At 46.9% G+C, this 16,121-nt stretch overlaps 1 protein-coding gene across 1 annotated transcript in view; it reads right to left on the reverse strand.

Annotated features, from left to right (window-relative positions):
* Positions 1-3,370: 3,370 nt before the first annotated feature.
* Positions 3,371-16,121, reverse strand: part of LOC138799970 (alpha-2-macroglobulin-like protein 1) — a 56,112-nt gene continuing 43,361 nt past the window's right edge. The window contains exons 15-23 of the mRNA XM_069981775.1: positions 13,862-13,936; positions 11,887-12,049; positions 11,569-11,750; positions 10,719-10,931; positions 10,019-10,134; positions 9,652-9,730; positions 9,315-9,380; positions 7,025-7,127; positions 3,371-3,538 (exon numbers count right to left, since the gene is read on the reverse strand). Coding sequence (XP_069837876.1) covers positions 3,501-3,538; positions 7,025-7,127; positions 9,315-9,380; positions 9,652-9,730; positions 10,019-10,134; positions 10,719-10,931; positions 11,569-11,750; positions 11,887-12,049; positions 13,862-13,936 — 1,035 coding nt within the window. The 3' untranslated portion in view covers positions 3,371-3,500. The remainder of the gene's footprint in view (positions 3,539-7,024; positions 7,128-9,314; positions 9,381-9,651; positions 9,731-10,018; positions 10,135-10,718; positions 10,932-11,568; positions 11,751-11,886; positions 12,050-13,861; positions 13,937-16,121) is intronic.

Consider the following 16,121-nt stretch of genomic DNA (forward strand, 5'->3'; position numbering starts at 1 on the left):
TCCCTCCAGCATCTCCATCACTGTCTGCTTTAGGGCTCGTTCCCACTGAGCAAAAGCAGCTGAATTTCTGCGCTGAATCAGCGCTGAAATTTCAGCCGTTAAAATAGGTGCAGAGCTAATTTCCATTGTGTTGAATGGAAATTCTGCTCTGCAGTTCACACAGTGGAATTTCCGCACTGAACTAATCCGCTTTCCGCCAGAAGAATGAACATGTTCATTCTTCCGCTAGCGGAAGCCTATACAAATCAATGGGGCTCTGATTTTCTGTTTCAGCGCGGAATACAAGCGTAATACAAGCGGAAATTACTCGCTGAATCAGCGCGGAAATGGGGAAAAGGGGGTGGGAGGAGGATTCTAGTATATGTTCTGGTATAGTCTAGTTTACTCACCAAATACTCGCTGAATTTCAGCGCTGAATGCATGCAGATTCAGCACGGATTCCTCGAGTATTCCGCGCTGAATTTGTCAAGAGCTGATTACGAGCTGAACACTTTCCTAGCAGAATACGCAGGGATTCTGCTTATATTCTGCTTATATTCTGCTCGGAATTCAGCGTCAGTTGATTTCAGGCGGAAATATTTCCTCGCGTAATCCGCTCCTTTTGCTCTGTGTGAACGAGCCCTTATATATTCCAAGGAAAACCATGTCCATTGCTGCATGTGAGGATTCCCTCTGCTGGGGGCTCCATACTGCTTTACCTCAGGTCTTGGGGCAGAGAATGTGGTGTGGGGAGAGGGGGAGGGTAAGAAGGGGTGAGGGTGGGAGGAAAGAAAGGACCGCAGCACCGCCTTGTTGGTTTACCTCAGGTTGTACTACATTTGTCAGTAATTACGGATCCGCGGGCGAGTTTAGGGCTTATAGGCGGTTTTTGTATATCTGTGAATAGGATGTGATCTGTGCCGAAAAGAAATAGGACAGGTCCTAGTGTCCACTGTTGTTGCATGGGTCGCTGTCTATAATGTGGTGGTCCGTGCATTACAGACCAATATGGAGGCACAAAGTGCTGTCCCCTATGGACGTGTGAATATAGCCTAATACTGTGTGTGTGTGTATACAGGGCAGAGCTGGGGGGTTGTGTAGGGCTCTATTCACATAGGCAGTGTACTCGTGGAAGGGCATATATCATACACAGGAATAAATGTTGTAGTTATGACCTCCATTCATTTATTCCATAAAGTACAAATACACCCACAAAGCATTACAACACTACAGCTAAAGCATAGCCCAGTATGCAGTGCAGATATGTGTGGAAAATAAAGGGGTTATCCAGGTTTGAAAAATAGGTATGGTGCCAAATTTTTTAGACACAGATTTCTCACCGATTTTTTACACACAGATTTTAAACAAGCACTGATCAGCGAGATCAGCTTTTTTTTTTTTTGCTGTGTCTTTACACAAAACAAGAAATTGAGCAGATGGGCTGCATGAACGATCCTTCTATCGTTCATGCATCCCTGGAAACTGACATGATGTGGGTTTTTGCATGTACACAGCACAGAGCGAGGGTACGTGCACACTACGGAATTCCCGCGTATGACCCACGTCTGATTCCGTCGCTTGTAACCGCACGCGGCGGCGCGCATCTCCGCCCGTGCCATAGACACTATTCAATGCACAGGCAGAATCCGCCACGGGTCATATGCGGGAATTTTGTTTTTAAAGTGACTGTACCACCAGGCCCAGGCTGAAGCACTGGAGGCGGGCCGACCCACCCCCAATGGGAAGAAACCCCAGCCCCTCCATGACATGACTCCATTAGAATCAATGGAACCCCATCATAGAGGGGCTAGGGTTTCCTCCCACTAAGGGTGGGTTGGCCCGCCTCCAGTGCTTCTGCCTGGGCCTGGTGGTACAGTCACTTTAAAAACAAAATGAAACTTCTGCAGAAGCCTAAAGCATTACTTACTTATCTATCACTGTTTTGAAACTACCAAAAATCCATTTGTTTGAGGGAGGGGGGTGGGGGTTGTTCTGTATTGTGTTTCTGTCCTTACTGGTGGAGCAGTTCCCAGAATGCAATGCTCTTCTTCAGCTGATCATCACAGTCCCCCACCCATCACAATCAGTAAAATTAGTGCTGCACCTGCTTCTGGCCGGTCAGAAATGGTAGATCACTCGGGGGATTGGGGGATCCAGCCAAGCCTCCTGTGACATCACGCCCTGCCCCCTGTCTGCATCATCAGCCTGTCCTCAGCAAACACACACAATGTGAGACAGAAGCATGGAAGATTTGTCTCCTAAGGTGGGAGAGCAGAAGGAGCTATGTGAAGGACAATGTGAATTTGCACATGGGCCATTTTTTTTTCACTTCCTGGATGAGCTACCAGTGTGGCAGAACCGTACAGGTATGGTAATACATTACATAGACACACCTATATAACTTTTAATGTACTTTTAATAGAAAACAAGTTTTTCTTATCCAGAGTTTCCCTTTAATTACTGCAGCCCAGCTTTTGTTTACCGCACTCCCCCTGTCCCGAACCTTCTTTGTGTATAATTTTTTTTTTCTCAGTATACTTTATGGCAAAATGTATGTTTTTTTGTAGAGTTTCTGATATCCTCTTTACAAGAACAGAGTGGAGACTTTTCTTTAGAATGCTTGTTAATCTTCCATGGGCTTCCTATCTCCCCAGGTGAGTCTACCATTGTCTCTAGGTGGTTATTATTAGTCTCCTAGGCGTCTTTATCTGGGGACATCATGTAATATCTGACTGTCTTCATAGTCAACAATCTAGTTCTCCCTCCTACACTGTGCAGTGATTTATCCATAATGAACCCCCTGGGATGTCATTTGTCATTTCTATTACTCTTATGCTGAATCCTTCTATGTAATACACTGGACTGGAGAGAGAGATTACATTCAGGAGGCAACACTAGGTAGGTACCTGGTATTTACACAAGGTACAGCTGTCTATAACATTATGGGTGGTCACAGATGAGAGAATTGCCCTGATTTACCTTGATTTTCTTAGCATGGACCATCTGAAGGAGGCAGGCTTATATATTGCAGGTACCCAGCCCAGGCACTCTCCTCAACAAAGCTAAGCTCCGCCTCTACTTTCTGTGTTTCATCTTGGTTTCTCTATTCCTTATCTTTTGTTGGAAAGTGAGCCACCTAGTGGCCAAGGGTCAAGAATCATTTTTAATTAATAAAGTGACTTACAAATATGTTAGGACTCCCATAGGCTTCAGATAGAATAATATTATTTATTTGTATAGTGCCAACAGTTGTGTGAAATGATACTGTGATACTTAATTTATCAGCAAAGTAAACAATTAGGCAGAAGAGTGTTTTCTTTAAGCAGTTTTATTGTAATATTAAGCAGTTTTATTGTAATATTAAGCAGTTTTATTGTAATATTATAACGCCATAACATCTGTTCCATCGTGTATGGTTAGTTATAGTACACATATTGCTTCTATAGACCGAAGCGTGAATCACCACTAGAACCTCTACATTATTGTCCTATACCGTCCATGGAAGGGAGAGCTGTAGATGATCACAGGCAGCCTCTGTATGAAGTTGCAGAACTCTCCTCTGTGGGGAAAAAATAAGGATCAAACAGAGCACATATACAATAATATATTAATATACAGTAATCTTGTATCTGGACATTAGATTTGCTGTATCTCAGCCATTCTGCAGTGCTAAAAGAGGTCACATGACACAATTTGTTACACCATGTAATATATTTTTTTAAATAATGTTCTTCGTATTTTTTTCACGCATTTTCCTGCTGACTCTTAATTTTCAACTCCCCCCCCTTTAAGGCTGGGTTCACACACAGTAGATTTCCGTCAGTATTTGCTCAGTAGATTTCCGTCAGTATTTGCTCAGTATTTTGCAACCTCAACCAGGAGTGGATTGAAAACACAGAAAGGATCTGTTCACACAATGTTGAAATTAAGTGGATGGCCGCCATATAACAGTAAATAACGGCCATTATTTCAATATAACAGCCGTTGTTTTAAAATAACAGCAAATATTTGCCATTAAATGGCGGCCATCCACTCAATTTCAACATTGTGTGAACATAGCCTTTCTGTGTTTTCAATCCACTCCTGGTTTTGGTTGCAATATGAGGACCACAATACTGACTGAAATATACGTAGTGTGAGAACCCAGCCTTAGGCTATGTTCACATACCCTATATTTTTTGTAAAACCACGGCCGTTGTACAATGCCCTTGATTTATACAGAAATATACGTGGCATTGCTGCCTAGGAATCCCGGACGGAGCGTATACACATAGTATACACTCCGGCCGGGATCCCTCGTGGCGCCTCAAACAACTGACCCTGTCAGTGCACACTATGGAGCGAACGGCTGTGGCCGTACGCTCCGTAGTGTGCTGTGGGGGGTCCTGATGCGGATGTGAGCGGATGCGCCGGCATGAGAACTCTGCTGGGCTAAAGATCATCCAGCTGGTACTGCAGTATCATCTGCGATGATCTTTCCAGAGACCGGCTGTTCTGTGAAACGGCCGGGTCACAGAACGGCCGGTCTCTTACTGTGTGTGCACATGGCCTAAAGCGGTATGATGTTGTTTATGTGGTGGGTATCTAAGTAAAGTACAAAACTAATTGTGGGGGCCTCTTATACAGCACATAATACTTCCTATCAATTGATGGTCATCAACATGGTAAGTCAGGATGCTTCTGGGTATCATATAAGTTCATATACAGGGGTGCCCTGGATTACGACCATAATTCGTTCCGGGACCGCGCTTGTAATCCAAATCTACTCTTAAACCAAAGCACATTTTCCCATAAGAAATCACTGATATGCAGACAATTGGTTCCACGCTCTAAAAATAATGATTATGTATTCTGGATAACATGTAGAACAGATGAAACAAACAATAAGATACAGCTGAATATGTCATATTATAGGTTACTGTACAGTATAGCAGTCAGCATGTGGAGTATAATGTATATTACATGCATAAACCTGAAAACAGCAGCAGTTTATAGATACAGAATGGAACTGCAGATCCCCACAATGCAGTAGTGTAGTACAACAAGCTAGACTAGAGAAGCAGGGCAGCTGTCAGAGGTCTGTGTGGTCACATGACTGCAATGGGGAAGGGTGTGTGTTCAGCATGGACCAATCAAGAAGTGAGAACAGAGGACAGTGACAGAAACTGTGTGAGTGCAGGGAAATTATAGCAGCATTGTGTATAGCGGAGTGTAAGTGCAGGGACATTATAGCAGCAGTGTATATAGCTGAGTGTAAGTGCAGGGACATTATAGCAGCAGTGTATATAGCTGAGTGTAAGTGCAGGCACATTATAGCAGGAATGGAGAGGACTGACAGAGACTGCAGCAAGTATAAAGGAATGAGCAGGACAGATGTGGGCACATACATGCAGCACTCTCTGTCTGAGGGGGAGAGAGGGGTTACAGCTATGAAGTGGATCTGCTATGATTTGGAAGGTGAGGGAGACTTCCTGGGTCAGAGTACAGTGCTGTAGACCCCGTTATGCAGACCATGCCCCTCCCCCACTCCCCCTTCCACCCAGTACAGGGAGCTCTTAAACAAAAACAAGGCTCTTAAACCAATTACCAATGCTCTTAATCCAAGTTACTTTTAAACCAAGGTACCACTGTACTAGTCATGACTCTCTGCCTGACAGCGTGCTCTGCGGCGGTGAGTGACAGGCAAGAAGGCCTGTTAGAAGCTTCTAAATTAAAGATCATTTTGCAAAGAAATGCAGCCACCCCCGTCACCCGTGCCCCTCCCCCCCCCACCCCCAGCCCCAGAGCTCACCCCCTGACCGTGCCATCTCACTCACGACGGCGCTTAACGGGCTCATTCGTGGCACCCCCGTCACACGCGGCTCACAGACGCTGCTCGCCCGCGGCACCCCCGTCACCCACGGCTCACAAGCGCTGCTCACCCGCGGCACCCCCGTCACATGCGGCTCACAAGCACCGCTCACCCACGGCACCCCCGTCACCCACGGCTCACAAGCGCTGCTCACCCGCGGCACCCCCGTCACATGCGGCTCACAAGCACCGCTCACCCACGGCACCCCCGTCACCCGTGGCTCACAAGCGCCGCTCACCCGCGGCTGTGCTTACCACAAGAGCTTACCGCCCCCCCGGGCTCATTTGCGCTTGCGGCACCTCCTGCGGCAACCCTGTTACCCACCGCTCACCTCCCCTCCCCCCCACCCCTGGCTCAAAAGCGCAGCTCACCCGAGGCACCTCTGTCACACGTGGCTCACCCGGCACCCCTGTTAACCGCGGCACCCCTGTTACCTGCCGCTCACCCCCCCCCACACCACCGTGCTTACTGTGCTTATTTGCGGCACCCCCGTCACCCCTGGCCCACAAGCGCCGCTCACCCGCGGCACCTCCGTCATACGCGGCTCTCCCGGCACCCGTTACCCGCGGCACCCCTGTTACCCGCCACTCAACCCCCCCTGCTTACCGGGCTTAGTTGCAGCACCCCTTTCACCCCTGGCCCACAAGTGCCGCTCCCCCGCGGCACCTGACCCCCTCCACAGATGGATGTGTCACCTGTCACCCACGGTTTAATCGCGGCAGCGCTTACCGGCAAGCCCACCCCACCCCCACTGGGATTATTTGCAACACCTCCCGCGGCATCCGCGGGACAACCCAACCCCCCCCCCCCCACTGCGTCACCCACCGGGCGCTAACCCGCAGAACCAACAAACTCCAAATGTACCCATACCTATATTTTCAGGCACTGTGGGTAGGTATGCTAGTAATCTCACATATTGGAAGGCTATTATAAAGAGGGTCTGTCTGTCTCTCTCTCTCTCTCACACACACACTTAATTTCTCCTGTTTTAGACAGATAATCCATGGACACTGTGCAGTCCTTTATATCCCCTGAGGTGGCGCTGCAGGGAAATTGAACTCTTATTGTCAAATATTTTTCATAAGTAACAACCTATTGTTGGGGGGTCCCAGCAGTGGCCCTTCCAGCAAAGGGGAATTGATGAGAGCGGTGAATCCCATACACCCCACGATGGGTTGCTGGACTCTTTCTTACCTCCCTGATAATAGTCGTACACTTCTATGTATGCTGGTCGCAGATCCTTGACCTGGTCCACTTTCTGTAGGATTAAGATCATTTGTCGTTCTGTACGGTCAAGCTGAAGAAGGATAAAGATCAATATGTAATAACTCATTTATAAAGAATACAATTATATATAAAGATAAATCGATGTAGAGACAGCCCGTCCAAAGAAACTTCAACAGCTCATCTGCATGCACAATATGCAAATAAGCAGAGATGAGGCCAGTGGCCATAGGAAATCACTGCCCCAGACTTTGCTTGGAAGTGCTGTCTCTACATAGTTTTTTCTAGATTATCATCCAAACCAGGGTCCGTTTGGTGAGACTTACACCCAGTACCTGGATAGTGTTCCTGTGCTGCAGATAATTATTGTTTGTACAATAAGATATAGGAACTGGCTTGTTACCCTCCTTTGACACCACCAGGTTGGAGTATTCCTCGCCTAAAATAAAATACCAGGAAACCACCTGACTGTCAGTCTGTGGCAGGATGATGCTAGATGCTGGTCCTGAGTTATTTCCTTTGTTGATCCTTCTTTGCTGGATCATTGCATTTCCAGTTCAGAGCTTGATATTTTATAATAGGCAAAATACTCCAGTCACTTATAACATTAAAACTTATACGAAAACTATGCATAACACATGCCATGTAGTCTCTTCTGTCTTGTACCGTACTACATCCACAGAGGTCACATACTGGACACTAATGGTGCGTTTACACAGACAGATTTATCTGAGAGATTATTGAAGCCAAAGCCAGGAATGGATTTGAACAGAGGAGAAATCTCAGTCTTTCCTTTATGACCTATTCTCTGTTTATAGTCTGTTCCTGGCTTTGGCTTCAAAAATCTGTCAGATAAATCTCTCTGTGTAAATGCACCCTAAAATGTTAACCGTAGATTATAAATTATAAAAATGAGGTCTAAGCATTTGATGGCCATGTCCACCAACTATTTGTTATTTTCCAAACCCTTCTCGAGTATTCGTCTTGGCTAAGGCACTATTCTTCTGAAAGAAGGCTCTGCCATTAGTGAATCCTACTACAGTAAAGGGAGGAACTTTGTCTGTACAATGCTTAGGTACTGTAGGCGGTTTGTCAAATTAACATCCACGTAATACCAGGACATCTTGGTCCCATTTCTTCCTCAGGTAAGTGACACACATGCACTCGGCTGTACACGTCTTTCATTGTTTCAGATTTGATGGTCACATGCCCACTGTAGGTACTGTACTTTCAATGGAAGATAGATGTCAGCATGGGCTATGCAGCAAGCTCAGATGACCTTTGTGTTCTTATACCTGTCTATCATAGTAAGAAGTATATTTTTCAGCAGTTTGCCTCCCAGCACTTGTGGGACAGGCTGGCCTTTAACCTTTCTTACATAAGAGAGTCTTGGGCTCCCATGGCCCTGTGGCTGTTTTGGAGATGCCGTAACTCAGTCCTCTAGACATCACAATTTGGCCCTTGTCACAGTGTCTCACATCCTTACACCTTGTCCATTTTTCCTACTTGCAACATCAACCCCAAAAACTGACTGTTCTTTTACTGTCTGAGGCTATGTTCACACTACGTAAAAGTACGGCCATTGTTGCCATCGGCAACAATGGCCGTACTTTATGCGGAGTGGAATTTTGCCTTATCTGCTATGGGATCCTGGCCGGAGGGTAAACACATTGTATTTGCTCCAGCCGTGATCCCATGCGGACCCGCAAATAACTTACATGATTTTTCTGTGGCCGCAATTCAGTGAATTGAGGCTGCAGAAAGACCTGTCAGTTCACACAATGAAGCGAGCGGCTCCCATTGTGTCCTATGGGAAGTTCTGATGCGGGCGCGTGCTGATGCACCCGCATCAGAACACGGCCGGGTCACGGAACGGCCGGTCTCTTCACATTGTGTAAACATAGCCTTAGGGTACATTCACACGTACTGTATCCACTGCGTGTACCTTCCCATTCACTTCAATGGATTGACATACTCGCAGCGGTTGATTGGCTGAGTGTCGGGAGACACTGGGAGCCCCTGAAGCAAGCCGGAGCAGGGAACCAGTAAAGTATGTACCCCGACTGCGGAGCTCTGACTTTGACATACAGTACATGCAACGGGATGCCAATCCCGCTGCGAGTATGTCAATCCATTGAAGTGAATGGGAAGTTATCCACAGCGGATACGGTACGTGTGAACTACCCGGGTTATACTGTATTTCTGAACTATTGGCAGGTGTCATTATACTTTACTTTCTGAAAAAAAACTTCTTACTCACCCCATCCAGATAAATGTTGACAGAATCCTTTTCGATTTCAGTCTTTTTTACGCCATATATCTCATACTTTAAAACCAAAGGGGATTGAAAATAAAAATCATTTTAGGAATTTTGCTTACTTAATATTTTTGTTATCACTACTTTGCTTTAAGGAAACATAACAGGCCTTGGATTGGATTAATTCTAGGATTTATATATATATGGGGGAAAAGTAATTAAATGTTTTTAAGAAAATTGTCCTCGAGAAAAAACTAAAACAAAAAACATTATCATAACAGTACAAAGGGGACTCTGCACATACGATTGTACAATGCTACTGTCTAATCTTTACACCTACATCACTAAGTAACTTGTATCCTGAAAGCATTTCCACTTTAATTAGAACCATATTAGTGAGTGTCCTTTTTCCATTGTACCTGTAAGAAAAGAGATGGACCACGGTCAAATGTCCAAACCTATATAAGCAATTTAAGAATAATTATAGCTAGATACAACATAGATATGAGATAAAGGGGTGTACAGAAGGGAGTGGTTTCACACTTTTAACCACCCCCTTGCGCCCCTTGCACCAGTATGGCCTCAGCCATTTTCCGGCACTGTCAAATCCCCAGATAAGGACATGTTCAGTTTTGGCCTGTAATGAAGCAGAGAGCCATTGGCTTCTTAATAATAGTAAATAAAAAATGAAACTATTCTCCCATTACCTGACTGATATGGTAAGAAGCAACACTTTATCGCCCGAATTACAGTCCTCTATTGTGGTCCTAATATCAAAGACAGCCGTTTTCAATTCTGGCACAACGTTGTATTTTAGGACACTCTGTCAAAGAAAAATGGATCTGGAATTAACTTACCATCCAGGTGAAATAAGGGAGGAAAATGGCCATAAAAATGGATTTTCCAAACAGTTTAGCTGTATTTAGTGCCATGGACGGCCATTGTCATGGAGAGACACAAAGCCAGTTTTGCTACCCTGTAAAATGTTATGCTTTGCTGGTATTGTATTTTCTCTTTTATTTTTTTACTTTAAAGGGGTACTCCAACGGGGGGGGGAGGAGGTGGCTGAGGGAAACTACGTCTACTCACCTCCCCAAGACGTGACGTGTCGGGTCTACTAAGCCATTCAGTGACGGAGGCGGGATCCGTTTCAAGTCTGCTCAGATCCCGCCTCTGTCACTGAGTGGCTGAGCGGACCTGAGACGTATCGTCTCGGGCCCGCGTCAGACACCAGGAAGCGGCCGGGGACCGAAGCGTCGTGATGCGGGACCTGCCGCTGGAACCAGGGAGGTGAGTAGACGTTGTTTACCTCAGCCACGTCCTCCGGTCCCAGAAAAAGAAAATGCCCCCCCGCTGGAGTACCCCTTTAATGATATTTTGCTAAGTGTGATCTATATAAGCAGTCACCTGAATATACACGCAGCCTTTCCCTCGAACAAGAAGACCATATTCCCCAGGAATGTCTGGTAGGGGCGACGTCTGAAGGAGAAGACGATTAGTTTCATTAACCGCAAACTCTTTCAAAGTCTGTCTGTTTTTAGAAACCTTGACTGATAAGGCCCCTTTGATGAACTTTATCCTTGCATACTTAGCCAAAGCTTGAATTCCTACGACTGTATCCTGTAAGAGACATAGATACAAAAATCAGTCCTATAATCAGACATTAATCCATTTTCTGCCAGGGGCCGGCTTTAGGGGGGTTTATGGAGGGGGTAGGAATATTGTAGTTAAGCCCCCCTTGATGCCTCTAGTATTGTGGTTAATCCCCCATGTCCTCATAATTTTTTATTTTAGCTCCTGAAAGTGTGGTTAACCCCCCATGAAGCCCCTGGCATTGTGGTTAACCCCCCCCCCCCCCTCCCATGATGCCTCTAGAATTGTAGTTACTGTCGGAGCAGCCCAGGTCTTCTCTGATGGAAAGACATCAACGCACGGCCGGCAGCAGAAGTGTTGCGTCGCTCTGGCATACAGGAGCAGGGAGTCTCTGCTTCTGTGTGTACATCGCATAGTACACTAAAAGATGTATGTACAGGAGCAGGGATTTACCTCTGGACTCCCTGCTCCTGTACAGTAGCTAGTAGTGATGCGTACTTTGTGCGTATTGCCATTCACTTTACACAGTGTGCTTGGTGGCGGCACCGCGGACCAGCAGTATGCCCTTCACAACCTGATACTGGTTGTAGCGGATCAGCGGTTGGGGACTCCTGCTATGAGGAGCAAAAGATGCAAGAGACGTCAACAATGCCGGGTGCATTACCTGTGTGGAGAAAAAACCCCCATAGGGATTCTGCTGTTTGATTAACCAGTTGGCAATCCGGGAGGCGTTTGAGATATCATTGGATGATGGGGAAGTAGTTAACGCCAGTAGAACATAGGAGGTTAACTCTACATTGGCTGATGCCGACGTCTGATTAGGGTACTTCCAGTACAGATCTTCACCTGATAGAACGTAATTTAACATATATGTCAGTACACCGGGGCACAATGGTTCCCCCCCTACCGTGTGCCCTTTGTAAAAATTTAGGTTGACTTATATTCAGTACATCTCTTTGCCCATAGACACCCATTATATTACCTGAGGACTCGGCACGGGGTAACAGTTTATTCAGAAGCATTCGCTTGGTTGCTGAATCATTGGTCAGTGCAAAGGTGTACGCCAGTATGGCCATAGTGTATGGATTTACAGAGGTGTTCGCTTTGTTTTTCAGACAGGAGAGAGCGCGAACCAGCGAAGAGTCCTGCAAAAATTTTTAGATATCATATTATGGTTAGTTTCAGACAGGTCAATAAAGCTATTAGTTAATGTCATCCAGTGGCGGTCTTTGGCACCAAGCACCCCAAGCGATCGCTTGGGGCCCCCAACATCCAGGGGGGCCCCCACGCCCCGCTCTTGTGCTCAAGACCGCTGGACAGGGCTGCTGCCCCGCTCGCTGCTGCCATCTGAACTGTAACTATGAGCACTCGTAATGAGCGCTCATAGTTACATGCAGCAGCACTGACAGGGCGGGAGACATTGGCCCCCTTCCTGTCAGTCACTCTTGTGGCCGCAGGAAGTGTTTTCCCTGCGGTCACAAGTGGCAGCTTTGTCCTTGTGGTGCCGGCGCTCCAGTGACATCACTGGAGCATCGGCGCCAGGACAAGGGGAGCGCAGCGTCTTGTGATCGCAGGGAAAACCCTTCCTGCGGCCACAAGAGTGAAGAGAGGAGGAGACGCCCGGACCCAGGTGAGTATAAGTGTTTGTTTTATTGTGTTATATACTATATGGGAGGGGGAGCACACAAGGGTCTGTTTAACTCGGGGAGCGCACATCGGGGGTCTACCTAAATGGGGGGAGCACACAGGGGGGCTATATAACAGGGGGGCTATAGACTACTGGGGCTTCACAGAGGGGTCTATATACTACTGGGGGCAGCACACAGGGGGTCTATATACTACTTGGGGCAGCAGAATGGGGTCTATATACAACTTGGAGAGCACACAGGAGGTCTATATCCAAGTGGGGGAGCACGCAGGGGGCTATATACTACTGGGGGAACATACAGGGGGTCTATATACTACTTGTGAGGCACACAGGTGGTTTATATATAACTGGGGAGCACACAGGGGTCTGTATACTACTGGGGCAGCACACAAGGGGTCTATATAATACAGGTGGGGCACACAGGGGGTCTATATACTACTGAGGGAACATACAGGGGGTCTATATACTACTTGTGAGGCACACAGGTGGTCTATATATAACTGGGGAGCACACAGGGGTCTGTATACTACTGGGGCAGCACACAAGGGGTCTATATATACTACTGGGGGAACCACACAGGGGGTTTATATACTACTGGAGGAGCACACAGGGGTCTATATCCAAGTGGGGGAGCACACAGGAGGTCTATATCCAAGTGGGGGAGCATACAGGGGGGCTAAATACCCCTGAGGGAGCACACAGGGGGCCTATATACTACTGGGGGAGCACATAGGGGGTCTATATACAACTGGGGCAGCACACAGGAGGTCTATATACTTCTGGGGGAGCACACGGGGGGCTATATAAAACTGGGGGAACACAGGGGTCTATATACTACTGGGGGAAGCAAACAAGGGGTATATACTACTGGGGGCAGGACACAAGGGGCATATACTATTGGGGGCAGCACACAAGGAGTATATATTACTGGCGGTAGCGCACAAGGGGTATATACTACTGGGGGCAACACACAGTGGTCTATTGCTTTGGAACATGTGTCGAGGGGGGGGCCCCAGACATAACTTCGCTTGGGGCCCCAGAAATGCCAAGACCGCCCCTGATGTCATCAGACCCTTGGGTTTGGTTCAGGACCCGCACCCTAATACAGAAGGAAAAATAAATTGGGCTTACAGTGATCCGAAACCAACCTACTACTGTTCAGCTTGCCCTATATAACCATAAGCTCATTAAAAAGTAAATACTGATACTGATGAAAAAGTAAATAGTGTTTATTACCACACATCCCATATCACTGACCATAGTAAATATAAACTAACCAACTACAAACGTTGGTTGTCTCTTTACTCACATTCCCTGGGGTGCCGCGCTCCAGAAGGGCCACTGTGATGTAAGCGCTGAGTGAGATGTCATTCTCCACTCCACCCTGATAAACATAATTAGTATGTGTAAGTCAGGGTTACTCCTATGTCAGGCAGATCTTCTATGTGTTTTGCTTTTAAATGTTCCTGTGCAATGTAAGTAAAAGTATAGACATACTGCCCCATGTGCAGGGCCGTTTCTGCCATGAGGCAGACTGAGCTTTCTGCCTCAGGCGGCAGATTCTTTACTCCACTAGGGGGCGGCACAATCCCTCACTTTCACTTTCACCCGGTCTGCAGGCACATCACCAGGCACCTCTGCCTCCTCCTCAGGCCCCCTCTCTGTAGCTCAGTGATGGACAGCCTTGTCACTGGGGGCTGCTGTCTCCTAGCTGGCTGGCTGACTCCAGCACCACAGTAGAGCTGACTGGAAGCTGTGTGTGCCCTGTCCCCTCCCATACAGCCTCATCTCCTGAGCCCTCCACTGCTGGCCTGGGATGTGACATCTGCTGGAGGAGACAGACACAGGAGGTTAGTGTGTGTGTATACAGTATATGTGTGTGTGTGTGTGTATACAGTATATGTGAGTGTGTGTGTACAGTATATGGGTGTGTATACAGTATATGTGTGTGTGTATACAGTATATATATATGTGTGTGTGTGTATACAGTATATGTGAGTGTGTATACAGTATGTGTGTGTATACAGTATATGTGTGTGTATACAGTATATGTGTGTGTGTACACAGTACATATATGTGTGTATACAGTATATGTGTGTGTATACAGTATATGTGTGTGTATACAGTATATGTGTGTGTATACACAGTATATGTGAGTGTGTATACAGTATGTGTGTGTGTGTGTATAGTATATGTGTGTGTGTATATATGTGTGTATGTGTGTGTATAAATATATATATATTTATATGTGAGTGTGTATGTGTGTGTATATATAAATATATATATTTATATGTGAGTGTGTATGTGTGTATCTAATCTGCCCTGTATGTAGAGCACATGTGCCCTGTATAAGTATGGAGGGATGTTAGTAGCTGAGCCCAGTCTATGCCCAGGGTTGCCAGCTGCTATCTGTCACCAGTGTGACTGACATTCTGTAGTATTATTAGCGCCCCCACAGCCTGTACACATAGTCACCTTGCTGGGGAAGCAATAGAAAATCCCTAGATGCCATAGTTATAGCCGCACACTGTAATAATACCATAAAAATTACTATACACTACTTACATTATTAGTGCAGTGTACTGTAATACCATAAGGATTACTATACACTACTTACATTATTACTGCAGTGTACTGTAATACCATAAGGATTAGTATACACTACCGTATTTTTCGCTTTATAGGACGCGCCTTTTGATAAGACGCACCCCTGATTTTAGGGGGGGGGGAAATATATATTTTGCTCATTGTCACAGTTTGGAGATAGCAGCAGTGTGATTGGTGCCAATCCCCCATAGAGTGCCCCACATAGTAGCCAATGCCCCCATATAGTGCCCCATATAGTAGCCATGCCCCCATATAGTGCCCACATATAGTAGCCAATGCCCCCATACAGTGCCCCCATATAGTAGCCAATGCCCCCATACAGTGCTCCCATATAGTAGCCAATGCCCCCATACAGTGCTCCCATATAGTAGCCAATGCCCCCATACAGTGCCCCCATATAGTAGCCAATGCCCCCATACAGTGCTCCCATATAGTAGCCAATGCCCCCATACAGTGCCCCCATATAGTAGCCAATGCCCCCATATAGTAGCCAATGCCCCCATACAGTGCCCCCATATAGTAGCCAATGCCCCCATACAATGCCCCCCATGGTAGGCAATGCCCCCATACAGTACCCCCCATGGTAGCCAATGCCCCCATACAATGCCCCCCATGGTAGCCAATGCCCCCATACAGTGCCCCCCATGGTAGCCAATGCCCCCATACAGTGCCCCCCATGGTAGCCAATGCCCCCATACAGTGCCCCCCATGGTAGCCAATGCCCCCATACAATGCCCCCCATGGTAGCCAATGCCCCCATACAGTGCCCCATATAGTAGCCAGTGCCCCCATATAGTAGCCAATGCCCCCATACAATGCCCCCCATAGTAGCCAATCCCCCCTGCGACCAGAAAAACAACAAACAGGCTACTCACCTGTCCGCCGGCCCCAGCAGCTCCTCTCCCGACACTCCGGTCTCCCGTCATCCTCCGGCACAGGCAGCGGGGGACAGAGAGACTGCA

The sequence above is a fragment of the Dendropsophus ebraccatus genome, chromosome 8 (assembly GCF_027789765.1).
Source record: "Dendropsophus ebraccatus isolate aDenEbr1 chromosome 8, aDenEbr1.pat, whole genome shotgun sequence".
Lineage (NCBI taxonomy): Eukaryota > Metazoa > Chordata > Amphibia > Anura > Hylidae > Dendropsophus > Dendropsophus ebraccatus.